The 22,046-nt window shown below is 31.0% G+C and overlaps 3 protein-coding genes across 3 annotated transcripts; 1 reads left to right on the forward strand and 2 right to left on the reverse strand.

The window, feature by feature from the left end:
- Positions 1 to 613: 613 nt before the first annotated feature.
- On the forward strand, positions 614 to 3,562 carry HELRODRAFT_158923 (hypothetical protein; the record flags this gene model as incomplete). The annotated part of the gene is made up of 3 exons (XM_009010874.1): positions 614 to 971; positions 1,040 to 1,134; positions 3,410 to 3,562. 3 exons carry the CDS (start codon positions 614 to 616, stop codon positions 3,560 to 3,562), a joined length of 606 nt encoding a protein of 201 aa, XP_009009122.1.
- A 7,508-nt stretch (positions 3,563 to 11,070) lies between these two features.
- On the reverse strand, positions 11,071 to 13,029 carry HELRODRAFT_158924 (hypothetical protein; the record flags this gene model as incomplete). The annotated part of the gene is made up of 2 exons (XM_009010875.1): positions 11,071 to 11,138; positions 12,726 to 13,029. 2 exons carry the CDS (start codon positions 13,027 to 13,029, stop codon positions 11,071 to 11,073), a joined length of 372 nt encoding a protein of 123 aa, XP_009009123.1.
- A 3,214-nt stretch (positions 13,030 to 16,243) lies between these two features.
- On the reverse strand, positions 16,244 to 17,072 carry HELRODRAFT_158925 (hypothetical protein; the record flags this gene model as incomplete). The annotated part of the gene is made up of 2 exons (XM_009010876.1): positions 16,244 to 16,334; positions 16,786 to 17,072. 2 exons carry the CDS (start codon positions 17,070 to 17,072, stop codon positions 16,244 to 16,246), a joined length of 378 nt encoding a protein of 125 aa, XP_009009124.1.
- Between the last annotated feature and the right edge of the window lie 4,974 nt (positions 17,073 to 22,046).

Below are 22,046 nucleotides of genomic sequence, written 5' to 3' on the forward strand. Positions count from 1 at the left end.
TGTTAATTTTTATGTCTTTGTTTCTCTCTCGACTTCTTCCGTTTTTCCTGATAGCTTGTAAACAAAACGGTTCGAGATTCACGTGGGAATATAGATGTTTGTTTTATTTATTTTAACTCACAACAAGGTGTCTTGTTAGTAGCATAAGTTCGTACTAACAAATTGGTGACCTCCGACGTGATCTGAACGAAAATCCGACGTGATCTGAACGGAACGAAAACCCGACGTGATCTGAACGAAAATCCCACGTGATTTTGAACGAAAATCCGACGTAAAAAGAAATACGAAGATCCACGTGGTAAGATCAAAACGAAAACAATGTTCCAACCAAATGATAACCCTATCGCCATATTACCTCTTTTCAAGAAAACAGCATCAACAGATTGGTTCGAGAATTCCGAAATGCAATTTCAATTGCGAAACGTGATGTGTAAAACAACAAGATTATATCACGTAATAATTTCCCTGCTGTTGGATAGTCTCAAATTTGTCGTTAAAAGTGCAAAGAGGAACAGATTACGATACTCTAAAAGCAGAGTTATTATCAGTGTTCAAACAAACAAAACCAGAGCAATTCCAAGAAAAAGAACCTTTTAAAATAAATTTGAATCTGATGGATGTAAACAAAATCGAAGAGAGGCAGCCACCAGAAGAGTCCAATAAAATAAAAGTTGTCCTGAGCAAGAACGAAGATAAAAATGACATCCAACAATCACAACAACAAAATGTTGAGCCGAATGCTACCATCCCATCAGCAAATTCACACATGAACGATTCTCTCCTTCCAGTTCTCTCTCTTCCTTCTCCTGTTCAACAGCAGCAGCAGCAAGATCATCACAGAAAGAGAAAAGCAGAGCATAGTTCATCGTCCTCACATACATCTCATTCTAGAAATCGTTTGCAGCTGGACAGAAGGTTGCATGAGAGGCCCGAACAAAATTTGAACCAGCAACAAAAACGTGCAAACCATGGTGCAAATGGCCAAACAAAAAAAAGTTTTCAAATTCAACCATCATCAAGACCTCCATCTCCAACCCAGATGAGATCACCCACAAACAACATTTCTTCACCCCAGTCGTCGGAAAACTGATCAGGCGAGCCGAAGTTGCATCAATCGGCTCGCCTCTTTTTGAAGTTGCCGCAAGAATTGGATGCACAACATTAAAATTAATAGTAGATACAGGCGCATCAGTCACAATCATCCCAACAAAATTTTCAACAGGATTATGTTTGCAACCAACTGCCGTTCACTTGTCAACCGCGAGTGGTCAAAACATTACCTGTCATGGAGAAACCATTGTTGAAATCCACATCCTACCATTGCACAGAACATACAAATGGAATGTTGTAATTGCAGATATTGTCAAACCTTTGTTAGGCAAAGATTTTTTAAGTCATTATGAAATCCTTGTCGATTGCACCAACAACAAACTGATTGACACAATAACAAAAAAAACGATTACAACAAACGTTTTGCAGAGTTCCGTTCAACAAATTCACATCAATAAACCGCCAGTTCCCCAGATAGTAACGAAACTCATCAATAAATTTCCAATGTTGATTGAACCAAGAAATGAAAATCAAATAAAAATCAACTCAAAAGTAAAACACATCATCGACACTGGTGAAAGCCAGCCAACATTTGCCAAGGCTCGCCAACTATCTGAGGAGAAATATAAAGTAGCAAAAGTGTTTAATAACGAAGAATTGGAAACCTTTAAAACCATCAAATCTAAACTTGCCAACGTAACAACACTTCCTTATCCAGATTCAAAATGTACAAAATACCACTTAGTTACTGACAGTTCTGCTTACGCCATAGGTGCAGCACTGCATCAAGTAGTTGATTCAACTCCTGTACCAATCGGTTTCTACTCTAGAAAGTTAACTGAACCACAACGTAACCTTTTTACATTTGACAGAGAACTACTAGCAGCGTACCTTGCCGTTATCCATTTTAAATATCAGATTGAAGGAAGAAATGTAACTCTATTTACAGATCACAAACCATTATGCGCTGCCTACAAAAAGAAAACACCACTAAAGTCAGACGTTCAAAAACGATACCTTTCAATAATATCCGAATACATTGCAGACGTCATTTACATCCGCGGTGAAGAAAACGTTGTTGCAGATTGTCTCTCTCGGCCAGCAAATGCTGTAAAGATAGATGTTTGTGACTTGTCATCGATAGCCAAACAACAAGAAATTGATGATGAAATAAAATCATTCAAGGATCAGTTGAAACAATATCCAATTGGCGATAACAAAAAAATATTTTGTGATGTATCGACACCATACCTCAGACCATACATCCCAGTTAATTTGTGAAAAGCCATATTTGACAGTCTTCATAACCTCTCACATCCAGGTATCAAAACATCAATACGATTAATCAAATCCAGATATTTTTGGCCAGATATAGACAAACCAATAAGAACATGGTCAAGAGAGTGTTTAAGCTGCCAACAAAACAAAATTCACCAACACACGAAATCTACGATATCGTCATTCAATTTACCGTCTGCACGTTTTGAGACTGTTCATATTGATATTGTAGGTCCGCTACTACCGGCCAAGCAAGGAAATGAAACCTATTCAAGTCCATTCAGATATTTACTCACATGCATTGACAGAACAACTAATTGGATCGAAGCAGCACCAATGACAGAAATATCAGCTTCAACAGTAGCTACAACTTTCTTGAACATTTGGATTGCTCGATTCGGTGTCCCTCTTTATGTTGTAACAGACCGAGGTACACAATTTGAGAGCGAATTATTTCACGAACTATCAAAAATAATTGGATTTTACCGTCTGCGTACAACCAGTTATCATCCACAAGCCAACGGAAAAATAGAACGTCAACATCGTACCTTGAAAACAGCAATTAGTTGTCGTAAACAAAACTGGTTAGATGCATTAGCTGTCGTTCTTCTAGGACTTAGAAACATACCAGATGAAAATGGAATATCTCCAGCAATAGCAGTAACAGGAACCAACTTGTTATTACCAAGTAGATTTTTATTCCCAGATTCAAATGAAGATATAACATCTAGTCAAATCAAACAACTAGCAAAAGAAATGTTCAAACTTAATGACTACCTAACAAATAACAATCAACATCACTCAACCCCAAAAGCTTTCGTACCAAATGACCTTTCAAACAGTAGTCACGTATGGTTAAAAGTAGATCGAGTACGTCGTCCACTGGAAACACCATATACAGGTCCTTTCAAAGTGATTTAACGTAACGAAAAATACTTTAAAATTGAATTGTTACCAGAAAATTTTCAAAATGTGTCAATTGATCGATTAAAGCCAGCTTGTTTATCATTACCTCCAACAACCAAAACCAGAATAAACAACGAGAATAGTTCGACAACGAACAACAAACTTTCTACAACAGATTCAACAAAACCAGCAACATCAGACACAAAATCTACTGGAACACCAGAAACAGCAACAACAACATCAGACGCAACAACAACACAAGAAACAAGACCGACGTCAACCACATCCGAACCAACAACCCAACACTCCAGAAAAGGGAGGCGAATAACATTCAACAAACGAAATGAATATTTTTATTTTTAAACGGCTCCGCCTTTTGTGGGGGAGTATTGTAGGGATCAAAAATTTATTTATTAACTATCTCATATATTGATTGTAATTAAAAATTATTGCAATTTTAAATGTTACCTAATCTATGTTAATTTTTATGTCTTTGCTTCTCTCTCGACTTCTTCCCTTTTTCCTGATAGCTTGTAAACGAAACGGTTCGAGATTCACGTTGGAATAAAGATAATTTATTACGCCTGAATTGTGTTTGTTTTATTTATTTTAACTCACAACAAGGTGTCTTGTTAGTAGCATAAGTTCGTACTAACAGTAGACTTTTCTTTTGTTTTATCTATCAAATAACTTGGTAACAAGCCATGCACAGTTTTATACATTAAAATACATATTTTATATTTAATTCTTTTCTTTATAGTAAGCCAATGAAGGCCCTTAAGAATTGGCGTAACATGGTTAAATTTGAGACCTCCAACAATCAATTTGGCTGCTCTATTCTGAATAGATTGAATTGCAGAAATAAACCTATCTGGCAAACCGTAAAACAGACCATTGCAATAGTCCAATCGTGAATGAATTAATGCATGCACCAAGGTATGAATAGCAGATTTATCTAATGACTTACGGAGTTTATAGAGTTCTCGAATCAGTCCGGAGCATGAATTTGTTATCATCTTTATATGATCATGCATCGATAATCTAGAATTAAGAATGAAACCCAGATTAGTTGCTTTGTCACTAAATTTTATTTTAACATCTCCTATTTTCCCTGAACCAATATTAAGTTTCATCAGCTGCTGCCATGTACCTATTGGAACAAATTTTGACTTCTGCTGATTTAATCTAAGACCATTGTTTGACATCCAATTTTCAATGTTATTTAGGCAGGTTACAAGTTTGTTGATTTCAGATTGCAGTAATTCTGGCTTATTACTAACTATAATCTGAATATCATCAGCATAGGCATGATATTTAAAACCGAAATTACCAATTACTTTAAAAACTTCTGCGGTATACATGATAAAAAGAATAGACCCAAGCACTGAACCTTGTGGCACTCCTGATGTCAAAACCATTTCATTAGATAACACATTATGGAAAACTACCTGTTGCTTTCTGTCTGAACCATTTGATAACAGCACCGGAAATACCATAATCATGAACCAATTTTTTTAAGAGAATCTGATGGTCTACACAATCAAATGCCGCACTCATATCTAAAAACGCGACTAGAGCCACATGTTGTTTGTCCAAAGCAGCAAACAGCTCAGAAAACACATAAAGCAGTGCAGTTTCTGTTGAATGATAGCAGCGATATCCAGATCGGTGAACTGGTAGCAGAGTGTTTACATTCAAATGATTCAAGAGCTGTTTGGCAACTACTCGTTCAAATATCTTGGAAATGAAACAGATGTTGGAAATTGGTCTATAACTAAACAAATCATTTCGATCTATATTCACTTTCTTTAAAACTGGATAAACCATAGCATGCTTACAACCATTAGAAAATGTGCCACTGCTCAGACTCAGATTTAAGATACTGGTAAGAAAAACGATGAATAAGTCAATATATTTCTTTAAAATATGGGTCGGAAAGACATCTATCATACATGTTTTTGATGGCAAACTAAGTACAATTTTTTTAACGTCAGATTCTGTTAAAAGCATAAAGTCAGAAAAAGAACAATTCCTATTGTACTGAGCTTGACAAATAGTCGGACAATTACTCACATTGGTAGACTGTTTAATTTTATTTATTTTATCATTAAAAAACTTTAAGAATTGAGACGAATCTAAACCAACAATTTCACTCAATGACTGACCAGTGACCTGATTACAAAGGACTTTATTAATAACATTCCATAGATTTTTAGAAGATCCACTATTGTCTGCAACAAGTCTTTTCCAATAACTGTTTCTTTTTTGTGAAAAAAGCCTAGATTTATTTTTCAGAGCTGCTATCCACTCATTTTTACATTTCTCTGTCTGATATTTTCTGTAATTCCTTTCTTTCTTTCGACAAAGTCTTTTGAAAGATTTACATTCACTATCATACCATGGAGCATTAACATCACATCTGACTTCTGCAAAACAAAGTGGAGCAACTGCATCAGCCAATTTCTTGAGTTCAGAACTTATCATATCAAACTCAATATTGATATTGTTGCTTTGGCAAGACTTTGATAATGGAGAAGTCTGTATATATTTAATGAGATTGCTTTCATTTAGGTATTTCCAGGATCTAACTTGTATCTTGACTATTTTAGGACGCTTATGAGTTAATGGTATATTAACCTGAATTAAACTATGGTCTGAAAAAGTCCCACTGGGAAAAATCTTAATATCTGAAATCTGAAAATCTTGAGAACAAATAATCAGATCAAGAATACCTCCATGTTCATGAGTCGGTTCGTCGATCAAATTTTTTAATTGAAACATTTCTAATATTTCCAATAAATTTACAGTATGACGATCTTCCTTCTTCTCAAGGTGAATGTTGAAATCACCCAAAAGTATGATATTTAAACTAAAAGAAGTGATATTTTCTAGTAAACATAAAAATTCTTCAAAAAATAAATTACTAAATTACAAAAAATAATAATAATAACTAAAACTGATCCTGGCCTGTAGAGGGCTAATAGAACAAAATCTTTGTTGCTAATAAATAATTTAACAGCAAGTGCTTCAAATGAATTAAATATTGGCAGATCTATTTTCTTAAACTTAAATTCATTACTGAAGTAAATAATTAAACCCCCATGGTGAGGATCATTTATCTTTAAATAATCAACATAACTATATCCTGGTGGCATTGATGATTTAACAGAAATGTTATTCGAAGATCTGTGCCAAGTTTCAACTAAAACGAAAATATCTAGCCCATCATGAATCAAATCATAGATCGTATCAGTTTTTGAAATCAATGATCTAATGTTCAATAAACCTAGTGTTAAATTACGATTTATTATGTTGCAGTCTTTATCATTGTTATCATTTATTTCTAAATTTTTGACATATTTTATATTAACATTGGTTTTTTCTGTATTTTTACTATCTTCCATCTCCCTACCTGTCCTCTCACTCTGAACAAAAAATTTTGATTGTTTTCTTCTCGCTCCATAACTTTAGCTTTATCAACAAATGATTTGAATTCCTGCCTCTGATCCTTTGTTAAATCATAGTTCAGTCCAACATGTGAAAATTCTTTTAACGACTTGAATTTATATACATTTCTCATTATATTATTGAGTCTCTGAGTAAAACGCAATCCTACTTTATCAAAATGGGTCTAACGACAGTTTCGCATTTCCTTCCCAGTCTCATTATTTTGATTACATTTTTTTCAGAAATATCTCCTGTCAAGTGCTTTAAAATTTTCAAAACATTGGAACGATCATCATCACTTTCAGCTAAACGAAACATCAATAAATTTCTAATCAACATAATTTTTTCTGTTACTATCATTTATGTCATTCAGTTGAGCAACAAATTCATTTCTAATTACTTCAACATTCAATTTAACTTCCTTGCTGACAATGCTAGAAAATGTTTCTTTTATTTCGTTTTTAAAAATTTTAATTTCCTCGCGTAAAACAGTATCGAAACGATCAAGTTCATCAAGTTTAGATTGGTTATGGTCAACAACCATTTTTATGCTATCAACGTCAAGTTTTATTTTTCTGTTACTATCATTTACGTCATTCAGTTGAGCAACAAATTCATTTTTAGACGCATCCATTGACTTAGCCAAAGAACTAACATCTTGAGACAAATCAACACAACGTTGACAAAACCATTTTAAACCTTTAACACTTCTCAAAATTTCAAGAATATCATCGTTAGTTTCACATTTATTGTGAACAAAAGTCTTGCAACAAGTGCATGACAACACATCTTTACTTGGAACTTTATTGTACACTTCGTACAACAGTAGCGACTACCATACGTCATTATTGAATTTTTTATTATAATTAGTTACGCTTACTAGCAGGGAAATTCCTATCGCGTGACAGCAATTTACAGACAATATTTTATCAAATTTCACTAAAATAGTGAATTTTACAAACTAAATTTGATATAAAATTATTCAAAAATCTAATTATGTTAATCTATCCAAAAAATATCAATAAACGATTACTTTTAACGACAAAAGCACCAAAATTAACTGACGAAACGACAATATCAACCGTTCAAACGACTGTCCAAACGATATATATATATATATTTTCATTTATATATATATATATATATATATATATGTATGTATGTATGTATGTATATATATATATATATATTTATATATAGCGCTCTCTCTTATAGTTGAAATCAGTGAAGGTCAAAAAAGTACAAATCGATAAAATATCTCTATGTCAAAAATAAATAGGTTTTTAAGTTCCTCTTAAAATCATCAAGCTTTAGTCCAGGCATTCTGAGCGATTGCGGAGGACTGTTCCAGGCAATTGGTCCTGACACGGCAATATTTCTAGTTGCAGTTAGTAGTTGAGTAGTTGTCACTGTCAGTAAGTTGGCGTAGTCTGATCTCAATTTTACACCCGTTGAAGAAGCTGGTTATTTTTAAATTTTATTTATTAGATATACTGGTAACAACCCGTTCATAGCCTTATACATAGTCACACAAATCTTATAGTTGATTCTTTTTTTCACTGTTAGCCAATGTAGGTCTCTTAAAAAGGGTGTCACATAGTCATACTTTCTACGTCCAACAATTATTTTTGCAGCTCTATTCTGTATCGATTGAAGAAAAGAAATAGATCTCTCTGGTAATCCATTAAACAAGCTATTACAGTAGTCTAACCTTGAATGAACAAACGCATGAATTAGTGTCTGCATGGTTGTTTGATGTAAAAATTTTCGAACGCAGATAACTGGCAAAGCTGATAAGAACATGATTTAGATATGGTTTTTATATGATCCTTGAAAGATAATCTCGAGTCTAAAATACATCCTAGGTTTGTTGCATTTTCACAGAATTGTATTTCATTATTATCAATTTTTACTGAATTAATATTAATTTTAGAAAGCTGTTGCAATGTACTGTACCGACAGGTAAAAATTGAGTTTTCTCTTGATTCAATTTGAGACAATTTCTTGACATTCATGTACCTATTTTAGTCAAGCATTCAATGAGATTTTCATCTTTACTTTTCATCTTTTATCTTCATCTTTAACCAGTTCTGGTTCACTGCTAACTATTATTTGGATGTCATCAGCGTACGCATGATATGAAAATCAAAAGGACTCTTACTTCATATACTTCTGCAGTGTGCAGTACAAACAGAATAGGTCATAGGACTGAGCCTTGTGGTACACCAGATGACATTGCTTCAATACCAGATAATTTGTTTCCGAAAAAAACGTGCTGAGTTCTGCCAAACAAGTACGAATTGAACCAATTAGCTACAACTCCAGTAACTCCGTAATCATATTTTAGGCGATTCATCAGGATTTGATGGTCTACGCAATCGAAGGCAGCACTTATGTCCAAGAATGTAAGCAACGAAACATATTATTTATCAATTGCATTAAACAACTCAGACATAACATACAGCAGTGCTGTTTCAGTTAAGTGGTAACATTTATATCCAGATTGAATATCCAGATTGAAATACTGGTATTAAGCAATTTTTGTGTAGATGACTCAGTAGCTGACTGGCAACAACTCGTTCAATAACTTTGGAAACAAAGCAAATGTTTGATATGGGTCTGTAACTTTTCATTTCATTCCTATCATCTTTCGTTTTCTTCAAGACAGGTGTAATAACTGCGTGCTTACATTTATTTGGAAATACTCCCTCATAAGTTAACGAGGCTTGCGAAAAAAAACAATAAAATGATCTATATGTTTTTTAAGCACGTGAATCGGAAAAACATCTAACATACAGGTTTTGGCCTGTAGACCAAGCACAATTTTCTTTATGTCTAGTTCCTCAACGACACCAAAATTTGTGAGCAGACAATTTTCGGTAAGCCTACATCTGTCAAAAGTAGATTTTTCGTTAATACTAATAGTATGCTTGATCCGATTGGTCTTTTCTTGAAAAAACCCATAAATTGAGAAGCGGTGATGTCGACATTATCATAAAGTAAGCTATGGTTATTATCTTTACAAAGAATTTTGTTTACTACGTTCCATAGACCCTTTGAATCACCATTACTATCAGCAATCAACGTTTTCCAGTAATCGTTTCTTTTTATTGACAATAGTTTGGTTTTAGTTTTCAAGGAAGCAATCCATTCATTTCGACTCACTGATGACAAACAACATCTGTATTTCCTTTCTCAACATCAATCATAATAACCTACACTTTAACGTGTTTTCATTATCGATAAATATCACACTTTTATATTTATCGATAATGAAAACACGTAAAGGTGTTATATTTTACGATATTGAAGATTGTAAAATTAATTATTCACTTTAAACAAACAAGGAATCAACAAAGTAGAGTAGAGGCACAGTATATATATATATATATATATATATATATATATATAAATTTTTAAATTGAAACAAAACGGCTACTGAAATAGTTTAAAATGAAAATAACAAAAAGTTACTTTGAATTTATTGCAAATTTCAGACCATGGGGATTCATAACCATCAACGCTCAAAACGATTCGTTTTTTACCTGTTAAATCAGACTGAAAGTGCTTTATTACTTCTGGTCTGACAACGTCGATCAATGGTTTCCTTGAAGGAGTTTTTATGGTTGCTGTGGATAAATAATAATAATAACTGCCGTATTGGAATAAATCACATATAAATTTAAAAACAAATTTTTGTGTATATAAACACTTGTAAATAAACCTTCGTTATGTGAAATACTTATGTAATTAGTCAATGCTTTTTTTGTTAGAATCGGTGCCGATTCTCAATGTACCACTAGACAACTTTTCCCGGGAAAGCCTATGGTTGACAATCTTATTTTTGCTTATCTCGTCTAAAAAAGCACTATTATTAATTAAAAGTAATAATTTTTTCTCCACATTGAAAAAGATGCCGACACTGTAATTAGTAATTTACATAAAATTGAATAGAACAAGTTGTATTTGTGTCACACCGCGAAAATTTTTCACCATCGCATCAGGTTGCCAAAAATTTAGACTTATAATTCAAGGTTCAATTTCTTTTACAAATTTTTTTTAGATTTTTGGCTATCGCATTTATTTCAGAATCGACTAGCAACAAGATTTAAAGCAATCAACAAACCATACACACATAAAAAAGAGTCATCAGTAAGCAATAAAATGCTTGCAAATAGTGTAAAACAAAAGCAACAAATAATCAGAACAAAATTAAATCTAAGGCTACATTTTCTTTTTATTACAGAAACAATTTTTGTAATTTTGCACTCGCAAAGTTACCAAATTTATTTGCTTAAATTAACTCTTTTATTACACTTCCCAATGCAAGGTCAGGCAAGTGTCCGTCCACCATTGAAGCTTTCATACAGGTTTATCATGAGTTGAGCTTTAATCTGCCGAACAAACTTTCACACCTTTCAATTGACATAAATTTTCAGTATATTTTGTAACACAGCCTGAGGTTTTGGAAATATGTAATTACCATAGCAGATAATAAAAAAAAGTAATTTCAGGGTGTTGCTTGGAACCGTATTTAAAGGGTTTTCAACAAAATTTTGCGGTCACTAATTACAGCAAACTGACTGATTGATTACTTTCCTAAAACTGATACTGATGGAAACAGACTGTTTGTTGAAATAACAAGCTGCAAAACTGCAAAATGTCGTTGAAAACCCAACTGAATGATGTCTCAACAGCCTCACAGAACAATGTAGATGATGTGAAACTGAAATTCAAGTTTTTATCCAACTTCTTCAAACGCTGCATTGGTCTATCAATAATTGATTTTATAATGCGAGTTATTCAACCAAATATATCTTGCTTGACGTGCGTTTTTAGCAAGCATCTATTTCCCACGTTTGATTTTTTTATAATTTATTAATCAATTTCTCAGCAATGCAAAAATTTTATCTGATGCAGAATTTCTAGATCAGATCAGTGGTGTGCTAACTTTTCATCCTTCACGGATTCTACGGTCATTAAATCCGGTCAAATTTTGATAAAACTATTTGAAAAATGAAGTTGAAGTATAAAACTGTAACTTAAGATATTTTGAAGCAAACTGCGTGCATTTTTCTGAGTGCCATTTCTCCGTGTTATAGTGTAAGAATCTTTTTTGCTCCGTTTTGCGTTTTATTTTGCACTCCAACATATTTAATGTAACTACAAAACGTTTCCAAATTTTCTTTCATCAAACAGTTGAAGCACTGAAAAAACTTCAAGTTTATTCACTGCACCGAAAAATATCACAAAAACTGGATCCTGTCTTGCAGCATTTAATCTGACTTAATTCAATCTGTGATTATTACAATTAACAAATGGTGTTTAAGGATTTTAAATAAAAATTCTTTTTTGTAAACCTGACAATCTTTTCGCCCTTAAACAAAAATCTGTAAAACATGATTTAAATTAAAAACGAGGTAAAACCAAATTTTCCAAATTGTATTAAAAAAATCTAGCCACTTTAATTTAACTTCAGAGTCATATCAGCATGAATTGCTTTCAATGTTATGCTAAATAATTGAAAATAATGAATTTTGTTATTAGATCGATTTTTTAAATTTCCAAACTCATTAAAAACATTGTTATACAAAGAACTTTTGAAACGAAGCAAAAAAGAATTGTGTATGTATTGTGTACTGTGTGTGTGGTGTATGTGTGTGAGTGAGTGTGCGATGGTTGTTTTTTAAGATGGAAGAAAAATTACTGCTTAATGATATTTGTTAAGCTATTAGCAAAACGAATGTGAATATAATAAAATTAAATATTGCAAGGTTTGATTAATTTAGAAGAGGTAAGTAAGTTTTAAATCACCGCATATTGGTTGTGTAGATTTTGACTCTTCCCCAAATATCGTGATTGTCAACCACATATAATCTAAAAGAAATAAAGGTACACTTTGGTAAAAACTGCAACTAAATGTTGTTTTAAAGTCAAATTAAATGTATTGATAACAATGCAAAACAACAACTTTGTAATTAATAGAATAAAATAAAACTAAATAAAAAATTCGAAACAAATTGTAAAAATAGCAAAAATGTTACCATTTCTAATTTCATCAACTTTCTCCTTCAAGTCATTGCGTTCTATTACTTTGAACGTTTCAGACAAAACTCTTATTGTACTGTTGGAATTTTTTTTAGACCACGCTGAAAGGATTTCATACCCTGGATTGGATTTATTTTGCACCTGTTTCAGTTCTTGTTCCATTCCTAAATAAGAACTGACTTCGCGATAGTCATCATTTTCATTCAGTAGCTGACCCAACTCCAGTTTGTGCAATTCGGAAACGTTTCTAAATGGTTCATCGAATCCAATTTTGTAGATCTCATCGTGGGACGTTGTCATTTTAAGGAAACCAATGGGTGATTGGTGTCTGCCAATTTTAGTCCAGAAATCTTATTAACTATTGAAATCTCATCCAATATAAATATAAAAATACAAATGAATATAAATGTAAATATAGAAAAATGATCAACTGAAATGTGAAAATGATTTTACATTTCAGGAAGATGGGCATGCTCAATACAACACCGATGCCTTTGTTGCGTTTAAATTTACATTGGCGCACCTATACAATATCATTTGAATGACCAGCTACAAATCACTTATTTATAATTTTGCATAAAATTATTATGTTTCGTCGTCATTTTATGTATTCAAACTTTTGAGAAATTTTTTTGTATAAATATTTGTTTTTTCACTAATTTGTCGATAGATTTATTTTTAAGAATTATTTCATCAACAGCAAATTGACAGTTCCAAAGTAAAACTTTGAATATTTAAACATGATTTCTGAAATTTGGTTCTAGTCATTTATGTAGATAATTACTTTTAAGGAAATTCCCTATTAATGTAACATATGCCATGTAAATGTGCCCTCAATAATTTTAGGATCTTTGGCTACGTAAGTTTTATTCAATCATTAGGAATTAAACATTTGTTGTAGTATACGCTTTGCTTTTTTAATTAAAATGTATTATTATATTCTTTTTAGGTTTTCATGTATTCTAATAAACGTTAAAGTAATATCAAAATTTTTATCTTATAAATATGCTATATTAAATTGTTATAAAAAAAACTACACTTTATTATTTTGTACAAAGTATATGTTAAAATTTAAACGTTTGCCATTCAATGTTATTCACAATTCGGGGCATTATATTATCGGCTGCTCAATGTTATATATCGATGACATCCTATATTTGTATATTTTATATATGTGTTTCCAGTGCATGAATTAAATTCATTAATAATTTTATAAGATTAACAGATTATTAAATTTTTATTGTTATTAAATTTTAAATTAAAATCAATCAACCATCAATCAATCATTCATTCAATCAATCATCATTCTATCAATCATTCAGTCTGTCGGTCGGTCGGTTGGTCAGTCAGTCGTTAAACAACCAATTGCAAAGAAAAAATAATAAAAAGATATTGAAATAAATAAAAAGTTAAAATAAATGTTCAATTAGCTCAACTTACGGATTAATCCTACCTATTTGTACGTACGATTACAAAGAAAAAAAATGTACGTACGTATGTATGCATACACGTATGTATGTATGTATGTGTGTGTGTTTGTTTGTACGCAATAAATCAAACTCTATATAACCGCGCAATAAATCAAACTCTATATAACCGCGCAATAAATCAAACTCTACGTAACCGCGTAAAAAATAAAACTCTATATAACCGAACAATAAATAAAACTCTTTATAACCGCGCAATAACTTAGGTAACTTTGTAATGTTTAGTGTCTAACAATCACTAAACATGAAACTCCTTTTCATGTATAGTGATTGTTTTTGTTTTGTGCGCACACACATGCAATACGCATACAATACAAAAAAACAAACATGTTACAAACATGGTATAAACATGAAACAAACATGATACAAACATAGTATAAACATGAAACAAACATGATAGGCGCTTTTTAATTAAATGAGATGTACTAAGTAAAGAACTTTATATTTTATACACATATGAATAATAAAATCAGATGGCACATATAAATATATATATATATATATGTTAGCTCAGATGTTAGAGTATTAGGTTTTTTTGGCTGTATATGAAAGGATTGAATAGCAAAGTGAGTACTCTCTTCTCTCTCTCTTTCTCTTTCTGTATTTATATTATTGACAAAAATCACAGCATGTTCGACTTCTATTTGGAAGTTAACTAACGTCGAATATGCTGTGATTTTCAACAATAATTGCATTTCTGACAGTCTTAATCCAATATATACACTATATATATATATTCGAGTACCTGTGCACAAACACAACATATCAGTTTGAACACCGAAAATGGTATAGGAATACCGAAAAAAGCTTTTCTGATATATCATGCATAAAATAAACAAAAACTATATGAAATGAATATATATATATATATAAATATATATATATATATATACATATATATATATATGAATTTGGATAATGAACTTGGAAGAAATGAACTTGGATAATCCTTTTTTCAACAAATTGAACAATTTCCTGAAAATTATAGTAAAGAAAACTGAAAAGACAAATTTTTAATTGATAAATGCTAACAATTTGGTAGAATCAATACAATACTGTATAAAATATGTTCATCTTACAACATACATATAATAAATATATACTTCGATTTTCAACCTTTAGAGTGTTCTAAAGCGGTAAATTTGAGATTTAAATTGAAGTTTTGGCGTCTTTTCCATCTTTGTTTTTTAAAGCTTGTTTTGTCCCAACTCTCCTTCATATCCTAGAACGCTCTCCTTCTCAGTGGTTCAAAAAAACGTCAAAAACTGTATAATTTATAACTTAACAGATTTTTTTAAATATTTAAAAAGCAGTAGATTAGAAAAAAGAAATGTTTGCTAAAATAATTTTGTTTTTTGACATGAAAGACTTGACACATAACTGCTTTTTTATAGATGCACTCGTGTATCAATATAACACAGACCACAGTCCCCAAACACATCCAATCTCCATGCAAATGCGTGTTGGTTTAAAAGCGCGATGCCCACAAATAATTGTGCGCTAATGCACGTGTCTGTGTGTTTAGGACTATTCAACGCTTTGATGTCTTCATGTTTCGGTTTTTAGTTTTATATTTTATTGGCATATCTTACAAATTAAAAAAAGTTTGTAGCTGCTACTTCCCAGTTTTTATTGGTGTTCAAAAGTCAGCCAAAATTTTTGATAAGGTACATCTGGTAATGTTCTTAAAATACTCTTAAAATGGCCAAAGTTGTTTGGTTGGTGTTCATAGTGTTAATAATTTGCCGGTTTCAAATTTTTAATGTTTTTCAAATTGAGTTAAATAATTAAACATTTGTATTTTTTATTAATTCAATTGACTGCAATCTAGTGCCACAAAACCAAGTTTTGTTTCTAATGATATAAAAGTTATAAAAGCGTTGTTGTCAATTAAACTTTTTATTCAATGAAAACTCTCATAAAGGAAATCTTTTATTTCATTATTATTATTACCGACTTCATTGATATAATTGTTATTGTTATTATTATTGTTACTTTGGTTGTTTGATGCTGTTAAACTTGATTGTCTAAAACACTCGCTCATCACATTCATCGCCATCTTCATAACTTTTTCCTTCAACCTCCGACCTCATCATCAAAATTTGTAGCATCATTACTCTAGAGGTAATATTAGCATTTAACATTTTAATTCACCAAATCAAATCATCATAGTGATACTTTAATCATCTAAACCATTTAATCATCTAAATCATTTTTTTTTCTTCTTTTTTCCACGTTTCTTCTTCTTTTTCTTCTTCGTTCCGGCACTTTAGGTTTTAAATGATGAAACAGTTGATAACAAATAGATAATCAGTTGACAGGTCAAAAAAATGTTTATCAACAGATTACGTAGTTCGTAATTGAGAGTAACATTGTTCGTAATCTAGAGTTACGCGTAGAGAAATTTATTAAGTTATTAATCACATTGGTTGCTGTTAAATACAATATCTCAATCAAGTTATCAACGGATATATCAAATCAAACTGATATGTTAACTTTAACATAAATGGTGCTGATAAGGTTCGTTGATGACACGCAAACGACGGTGACGAGAATGACGATGACTTACTTGTTTCCACAAAGACAGAATGGTAGATTACAACCGGGTTGACAGCACGCTGGACTAAAACAGGCCTGGCAGCCTGGACTTATGCACGGCTGACAACATGGCCATCCACAATCCCTGAACACGAGAATAGGACAAATTGTATTACCACTGCTTCCCTTACCACTCTTCCTCTTTTTTTTCTTCCTTTTCTTCCTCTTTTTTTTTCTGCTATCGTTCGTGTTCTTTTCATCATCCACTTTCTTTTCAAATGAACTGAACCTGGAAGAGTAATAAGTTGTTAGTGGCATTTTGTTTGGTTGATTGGTTTGGTCGGTTGGTTTGTTGGTTAAATGATCGTTTGGTTGGTTGGTTGGTTAGTTGGCTAATGGTTGGTTAGTTAGTTGGAGGTTTGGTTGGTTAGTTGGCTGGTTGGTTGTCTTATTGACTGGTGGACGGTTGCTTCAAACAAATTAAAAAAGGTATTGAAGTAAAAAAAATTGTACACATTATATATTCAAATATTACAACAAATTTTGAGCAAGAAACTAAAACCGTCTCATCACGACTCAAAATATATTTTATAAACCTTTTGGGAAATACCAGCAAACATTGGGCAGGGTTGTTCAAAGCCTGATACTAAAAGGTTTATATGCATTTTCACTAATAATATAATTTATTATTACTAATTATAATTTTAAATAGAATATAACAATAATAACGTTGATATAATGTATATTTTCTTTTAATATAAGAACGAAATGGACAATGAAACGCCAACCTGGACGACGACGGCTGGTTATTTAAAAGTGATGTTTGAGTGTTTGTGTAAAAACTCTCCTCCAGAACAATGAAATAATAGATAACATTTTTTATTGTTTTCAAATAAAACAGTATTTTTGACTTATCATAAAAATAAAAATGTAATTTATTTGTAACAGCTTAAAAAATGACGACACATCTCCAGTGGTGTCATGGCTGTCTCATAAACAATCGGCGATGAACCTTCTATAATTTAGTTCTTTCTATTTTAAAAATTTTTTGTCTTTCTTTAAGACCTGTATTTTAAAAAAGTCTTAATTTGTAACATAAACATTTTATTTCAAGCTTTTAATCAAGCACTTATTTTATTTTACGCACCACATCTTGAAATTTTGTCTGCAGCACACTAAATAACGTCGAAGTTAGAGAAAGTTCAAAGAAAGGAAAAGTAAAAAAGCTAACTGAATTAAATCATCTTAATTCTACGCTACACCAACCTGACTCCTGATCTAGAAGTGAGTTTAATATGAAGATAAAATACATCTTTTTCTATGTTGTTTAATAAAAAACTTAATAATAGTTTATGGTTGTCGTTTTAATTTTAGTGGAAACTCTTCCTTGTTTGTAGATAAATGTTTTAGTTTTGTTATTAAATTTGGATGCACAAAAAACTTTTATTTTAATTTTTATTTAAACTTTCAATTGTTTAAAAAGTTATTTATAAAATGCTTCTTTTTTGACTTTTGTATTTAATACCGTTTAGTACAAAGGTACTAAAGAAACAACAAGTTTCGGGCCATTAGGGTTCGCCGATGTCCAGATTTGGCCACGCCACCGCTGTAAATTTCTTTTAAATTAAAAATTTTATACGCAAATATTTGAATTGATATCTGCCTTTTCATTTATTGAAACTAGGCGAAAATAATTTGCATAATTAAAAAATTTACATGGTGAACCTGGTTGATGTGGTTTCTTCTTACGTCTGACATCCTCCTCCTCCCCATCATCATTATCTTCATCATCATCTTCTTCATCATCATCTTCATCATTTAACTGATCATCAGCATAAAAATCAACGTCGTTGTCATAACTATGGCAACCATTATCGTCATCATCACTGCTAACATCATCGCCATCATCATCACAAGTTTCATCATCAACATTAGTTACATCGTCATCATCATCATCAAAATCGTTGTCGTCGTCATCTGAAATTAGTTGGTGATGAGTGCTTCGCAGGGTAATCTGTGAGGCGTGCAGCTTGCCGTAGGACATCTTGAAAAATTTTAAAATCAGATTGTTTATTCATATTGCATTGTAACAAATAAGATATCTTTTTTTATGGCATTAATCTTAAATAATTATAAAAATGAAACTTATAAATAGGATTTAAATTAGATTCAAAAGAGATCTTAATGAAATATGAGATTAAGTACTCTTAATCAGCGGCTCGCCATTACCAATAATTAGTTATTTTTCAGAGATGGGCAGATTACACACTATATTGTAATTTCGATACAAATTACAAAATATTGTAATTTTGATACCAATTACAAATTACATTTAACAAAAGAGCCAAATAACTAATTACAAATTACTAATTTCAAATTACATGAAATTAATTTACATCAAACCAGTTTTAAATAAATGAAGAAAAAAATTTTCTTTGAAGTTATTTAAACATTGATTTTTCTTTGCGCTGATATTCTTTGATGTCATTTTTATATTCATTTATTAAGTCACTTTTTTTCTATCAACAATTAGTTCAATCATTTAACGAATGACTGAAGAACGAAAGACACTATTCACCACTACTTTTGATTTTGCATATTCTTTGATGTCATTTTCATATTCTTTTATTAATTTACTTTCTTTTGATCAACAATTTGTTCAATCTTTTAATGAACGACTGAAGAAAGAAAGAAAAAAGGAAAAAAAGAAAGAAAGAAAAAAAGAAGCGTCAAACATTAAAGAAGAAAACTAGCTATATGACCATAAACTTCAAAGTAGCAAATGAAATTTTTAATGAAATGAATTTTTAAAATTTAAAAATTTTTAGAATTTCAAGAAAAAAAAATTCAATAATAACAATAATAATAAAAATTTGTGTAAGTATATCTGTTCACTCACATATAAAGTAATTTCGATACAAATTACAATTGTAATTTGAATTACGTAATTTCCTTACTTGAGTTACATTACTGCACATCTCTGTTATTCTTCATCGGGCTGACCAGCTCAATGTTCTTATTTATTTTTCGATTTTTTCAGTATAGGGAATTAACAAAAAGGAGGTTTAATGAAAGAAAAAGAACTGGGGTGGAGGGAGAGAGAGAGAAAGAGAGAGAGAGAGAGAGAAGCACTATAACGGACAATATTGAACTTGTTTTAGCCAACTTTAAAAAAAAAATTTAATTTATAGGTCAGTCTTTAAAATTCGAATTAATTTAATTAATAAAAATGTTTTTTAATAATTATTCTATTTGTACATTTTTTGTTTTGTTTTGCTGCATTTTCACAACAACGTTGAAGTATTTTTTGACGAATGCGTTAAACGTTAATTTAAATTAAAATAAATTATTATTTTCAATTGCCATCCCCATACACTTAATCTGATGTTTTTTCGGTGATGTGATACCATCTCGGTATTGGTTTCATTATTAGCAATACATTGAATGCCAAGTATGGATTTTGATATTGTTGATACTTTTCAAAAATATAAAAATGAATTCTCGATAGAAACACTCTTGAATGTTTTCATAAGTGATTATATTGATTTTCAACATTTAGAGCGTTTTATGATGGTAAAATGGAGATTTAAATTAAAGTTTTGGCGTCTTTTCCATCTTTGTTTTTTAAAGCTTGTTTTGTCCCAACTCTCCTTCATATCCTAGAACGCTCTCCTTCTCAGTGGTTGAAAAAAACGTCAAAAACTGTATAATCTATAACTTAACAGATTTTTTTAAATATTTAAAAAGCAGTAGATTAGAAAATAGAAATGTTTGCTAAAATAATTTCGTTTTTTGACATGAAAGACTTGACACATAACTGCTTTTTTATAGATGCACTCGTGTGTCAATATAACACAGACCACAGTCCCCAAACACATCCAATCTCCATGCAAATGCGTGTTGGTTTAAAAGCGCGATGCCCACAAATAATTGTGCGCTAATGCCCGTGTCTGTGTGTTTAGGACTATTCGACGCTTTGATGTTTTCATGTTTCAGTTTTTAGTTTTATATTTTATTGGCATATCTTACAAATTAAAAAAAGTTTGTAGCTGCTACTTCCCAGTTTTTATTGGTGTTCAAAAGTCAGCCAAAGTTTTTGATAAGGTACATCTGGTAATATTCATAAAATACTCTTAAAATGGCCAAAGTTGTTTGGTTGGTGTTCATAGTGTTAATAATTTGCCTGTTTCAAATTTTTAATGTTTTTCAAATTGAGTTAAATAACTAAACATTTGTATTTTTTATTAATTCAATTGACTGCAATCTAATGCCACAAAACCAAGTTTTGTTTCTAATGATATTAAAATTATAAAAGCGTTGTTGTCAATTAAACTTTTTATTCAATGAAAACTCTCATAAAGGAAATCTTTTATTTCATTATTATTATTACCGACTTCATTGATATAATTGTTATTGTTATTATTATTGTTATTTTAGTTGTTTGTTGTTGGTAAACATATAACTTGATTGTCTAAAACCCTCACTCATCACATTCATCGCCATCTTCATAACTTTTTTCCTCCACCACCGTCCTCATCATCAAAATTTGTAGCATCATTACTCTAGAGGTAATATTAGCATTCAACATTTTAATTCACCAAATCAAATCAACATAGTGATACTTTAATCATCTAAACCATTTTTTTTTCTTCTTTTTCCCACGTTTCTTCTTCTTTTTCTTCTTTTTCTTCTTCGTGCTGGCACTTTTGGTTGTAAATGATAAAACATTTGATAATAAATATATAATCAGTTGACAGGTCAAAAAAATGTTTATCAACATATTACGTAGTTCGTAATTGAGAGTAACATTGTTCGTAATCTAGAGTTACGCAAGGGCGAATCCAGGAAGTTTGACTGGGGGGGGGGGGCGAAAATTTTTAAATAAATATTTTGTAATGTTGAATATATCCATTTTTGATTATAAATTTTAGAATGTAAATTAATTGAATAATATAATGTTTATGTTTACTTTGATTTATTTATAATTTTTATTACAAATGATCAAAGGAAAATTATGAACGCACCCACGCGGCAAAATACACTTGAAAATTTTTTGAACGCTTCTTCCGTCTGATTTTCATTTTAAAAATTCAAATTTGAGTTGCGCTAGTAATAGTACTGTATAAGTATCATAATTCATAATCATATTTTCAGTTTTTTTTAAAAGATTAATTTAAATATATATGGATCGTTTTGTGAAGCGAACTAAAAGGGCACATCTGTTAAGTTTTTATGTTTTATATTAAAACATTATGATTGATAATATACATTTATTTTCTTGGACCAAATGTC

The sequence above is a fragment of the Helobdella robusta genome (assembly GCF_000326865.2).
Source record: "Helobdella robusta unplaced genomic scaffold HELROscaffold_1, whole genome shotgun sequence".
Lineage (NCBI taxonomy): Eukaryota > Metazoa > Annelida > Clitellata > Rhynchobdellida > Glossiphoniidae > Helobdella > Helobdella robusta.